The sequence below is a fragment of the Megalobrama amblycephala genome, linkage group LG12 (assembly GCF_018812025.1).
Source record: "Megalobrama amblycephala isolate DHTTF-2021 linkage group LG12, ASM1881202v1, whole genome shotgun sequence".
Lineage (NCBI taxonomy): Eukaryota > Metazoa > Chordata > Actinopteri > Cypriniformes > Xenocyprididae > Megalobrama > Megalobrama amblycephala.
Genome location: NC_063055.1, coordinates 15,665,051 through 15,669,368, shown reverse-complemented (window position 1 = coordinate 15,669,368; position 4,318 = coordinate 15,665,051). Strand labels below are relative to the sequence as shown.

The following is a 4,318-nucleotide window of genomic DNA, read 5'->3' as shown; positions in this document are numbered from 1 at the left end:
GACTCTTTGAATAAATGATGCTTGCCATGTGATACTTTATTGAAAGTTACATACGTAAGAATTTAACTCAATTCACATTTCTAATTTTGTTGTCGATCCATTCAAGATATGGTGAAATCTTAGTATACACATTAGGATAGTCAGGTGAATTGCAGAGCTTGACATATGCAAATGATGTGACACCAACTGCAGTGTTTCCACAAACCAAAGGACCTCCTGAATCATACTGTGAAGAAACAGAGATCAACACATCACTAAAGTGCATACTGTATCAGTTTAAACTTAAGTTCAGAAATGAACTATTAAAGTGTGTGAATCATCTTTGTACATACATGGCAGGATCCACCATGGCCATATGTGCACATCATCTGTGATTCTTTGTAGTAGTACCTTCCCCATTTATTGCTACATTCTCTGTTGTTCATTATAGACACATTTGCCTCCATTAGACGATTAGTCGGTAGGCTATTAATCATCTCTCCTCCCCAGCCGGCAACACTACAGACAGTATCTGTTCCCACGTCTTCTCCTTTCTTTGGTAAGGATATCCATTTAACATTGTTGTTTAGTTCGACTTTTTCCTGTAGCTGTAATTCAAAAACACAACCGTTAATAATAAAAGATTTAATCATCAAGACTGAACTTCAGTTGATTATACTGCTGTTTGTGAGGTTACAGCGCTGAAGGCCGAGGTGAATTTTCTTGCATGTTTTATGCATATTTTACTTTAAGTGCCTCATAAAGTGGGCCAGTTATGCTATACTGCTTGTATCATCATTTGTAATTGCTGAGGAAGCCCCCAGTGTTAAAATTCAGATATGGTAATGGGCCTTTCATTTCTAACTATAGACCAATCACAACAGACTGGGCCGTTTGACCAATCAGAGTAGAGTAGGCTCGCAGAAAGGAGGAGTTTCTATGAACAAATCATTTTCAGACTCTGAGAAATGTGATGTGCAATGTATATTATGAGAATATAAAAGTGTTTTTTAATATATATGTAAAAGGAGACCTCCAAAACAAAACTAGGAACCTTAAAAACAGCATTACAGGGGCACTTTTAAAAAGCCTAATTCCTAGACTATTTTTTTCTGCTGTGTATAGAAATGACAATGAATTTACCAATGATTTTTCAGATATATTTTTCTTTCTTTCTTTCTTTTTCCTACACATAGCAAAAACAAAGAAAAAAAAAGTAGGACATAGACTCAAGGAGGCATTTGGCATTTTTCTGTACGTTAGAAAATAATTTAATCCTTTCCGTTATTTCTTACAGCAAGTAGTTGCAATAGAAATTCAAATGTCACATTTTAGCTACTGTTTCAGCTACCTGATCAGAAACTATTTGAACAACTAAAAACTAAAAATATTACAGGTTGTCACCTTCAAAAGCATGATGTCATTCCGATAAGGATTGAATATATAGTCTGGATGCGGTTCGTAGGACAGCACATCGATATGATCTGAACTCTCGCTTAAGTCATGAGCACCAACCACAACCGTCAGAACCTCTTTTCTGTTAAAAGATAAAATCATGATGGTCATTTATGTCATATGATACACTGTGTGGTTGCACTGCAGTCATTGTGTCAGTTAAAAGTGATTTCTAAACAAGCTCTTACCCATTCCAGCAATGTGCGGCAGTCAAGACAAACTGATCAGAAATGAGGAATCCACCACAGATATGATTCCTGTTCTTCTGAACAGAAACCATGTAAGGTCTGGAGTGGGGTATGTCTTCCCTGCCGTTCACTACACGCACACTCACATGAGCTATGAGAGAGAGATAGTGCTGTCAGTCAACTTATTCAGCACATAAAATTAAACATCATCTTAAAAATCATCATAATATACTGTTATATAATCACCAGTCTCACCAGTGAAGGTCAGGTGTGGCAGCAGAGAGGCCAGCAGGAGCAGAGAGATGATGATGGTCATGATGAAGATGACATTGATTTCTCGTGGCAAAACACTGAATAAATATACTGTAAATGGGGGTGGAGTTACTGAAGTCTTTTTTCTTCTTGCAATATAAGTAACAGAGTGATGTAAAGTTCCTGTTAATCTTTCCAGTCTTGCATTCAGACTAATGATAGACGATAAGAATTAAGCATGTATGCATGCATTTTGGTACTGCAATATTTTACAGCTCAGAATGTAGCTGGTACGTAGTTTGTTACCCTTAAAAGCTCAATATCGTACCAAATCATTTTTATCCAGGATATACAAGGACTATCCTTACAATTAGTTGTCATTATGGCTGAAAGACATTCTATGTCAACTTAATCAGCACTTACCAATAAAACCCAGCTTATACTACAGCTCTCTAAAATTCTTGATTGGTGAATATAACATTTTAATAACAAATAGTCACTTTTGGTCAGGAACAAGTTTAGTAAACTACTCTGCTTTATGAGGCTGAAAACTATATCACCATCACCTGATCATCATTGTTTCTGGTTTTCTTTGCAACAAATGATGTTTTGTTAAACACTGTAACAAAGACCACAAACTCACACAAAAAGCCAAGAGTCAAACTGCACAACTAAAGGAAACACTGATCACCAACATGGTGACCAAACATTTTCATCAAAAATGACATCAACATCTGAACCTCTTTTAATTCTCAAAAAGAACTTCTGTTGAGATCTTGAGAGATTTCTTGTCTTCTTTTATTTTAAGTTGATTTCAGGCTGTGTGGCTTTCGATCATTGCTTGCTATCTGGGAACGTGGCTGTCAGAGACTCTGCTGCCAAATGAGCCACACAAATTCAGGAAATTCACACACATGCTCTTTCTGTCTATGTCTCTCTCTCTCTCTGTCTGTCTCTCTCTCTGTTGAAATAAAACACTTGAGGTGTGGTTATTTTAGTTTGACCAGTCTAGGAAAAAAAAATCATTAAGCTAAAGAACGTCTCGGGTTACTTGTGTAACCCTGGTTCCCTGAATAAGGGAACGAGACGCTACGTCATATGACATAGCGTCGACAGTTCCCATGAAAGGGAATCTCACTTTATTATATCATAGTTATTGCAGTTTTCAAGATTTCTGTCTTTATGAATATGAGCTGTAATTGCTAATGTTAAATGGCTTTATTGCCCACCATGTAATATTTTAATTAGGCCTATATGGTTGTGACAATGAAGATACTTTGACTGATTGATGCATGTGATACTTTAATTAAAAAAAAGGTTTTGTAAAAAAAAGGTTTCCTTTTTTGTTATCTATGAAGTCACTTAATATTTCTCATTTTTTTCATAGATATTTCCATGGAAAATATGGTGAAATCTTAGCATACACATTAGGATACTTAAGTGAATTTCAGTGGACAGGGTCCCCGAAGGATGTGACACCAACTGCAGTGTTTCCACAAACCAAAGGACCTCCTGAATCCCCCTGTTAATAAACGCAGATCAACGCGTCACTAAAATGCCATATCACAATTACAACTCAGTTCATAAAATGATTACATACCTTGCAGGATCCACAGTGGCCATATGCACACATCATCTTGAGACTGAATGGCTCCATAAGACAATGACTCTTTGGACCTTTCATGTGTTCCCAGTAATAATAAAAAAAACAAAAAAAAAAAAAAACTCTGTAAGCCATATACTACTGCCATTTCATTTAAAAACCCTAAAATTATCAATCATTATTGTAGTTTAGTGCAGTCAAGACAAATTGATCAGAAACGAGGAATCCACTGCATTTATGTTTCCTGTTCTTCTGAGGAGAAACCATGTAAGGTCTGGAGTGGGGTTCAGTTTTTTTGCCATTCACTATACTCACATTCACACGAGCTGAGAGAGAGAGAGTGCTGTTAGTCAACTTATTCAGCACACAAGAAACATCTTTATGAGGCATCAGAAAAGATGCTGAGATCATACCGACATCTTTTAGCGATGAATCAAATGATGTTTTTATTAACAAAGTTCGGGAGGAGCACCTGCGAATGATCTGTCCAATCAACTCATCATCAGCAATTACCATGTCTATCCTATCAGCATGAGAGGAAACCTATACACAGTCAACTCACCTACATTCCTCGACAGTTTTCAGCATCCCTCCACCACCCTGACTCCTCACTCTTGGCTTTTCCTACTACTGCCAGGAATACGGGGGGAGTACTCTGGATTCGGAGCCAAATACAGAGCTTGTAGACCTCTCTTTGGACAGCAAACCAAATACGCATACCATTTATTCAATCTGATTTATTTGTAAGTGTGAACTTGTGAATATTCATTTTGGTCAATCAGTCTCACCAGTGAACTTCATGTATGGCAGCAGAGAGGCCAAGAAGAGGAAGTAATCTCAT

The 4,318-nt window shown here is 37.1% G+C and overlaps 1 protein-coding gene across 1 annotated transcript; it reads right to left on the bottom strand.

Annotated features, from left to right (window-relative positions):
* On the bottom strand, positions 1–2,494 carry LOC125280390 (mast cell protease 1A-like). Its single transcript, XM_048210904.1, has 5 exons — positions 1,878–2,494; positions 1,623–1,773; positions 1,384–1,516; positions 333–587; positions 1–226 (listed from the first exon to the last, which is right to left on the bottom strand). Exons 1-5 carry the CDS (start codon positions 1,936–1,938, stop codon positions 68–70), a joined length of 759 nt encoding a protein of 252 aa, XP_048066861.1. The 5' UTR covers positions 1,939–2,494; the 3' UTR covers positions 1–67.
* Between the last annotated feature and the right edge of the window lie 1,824 nt (positions 2,495–4,318).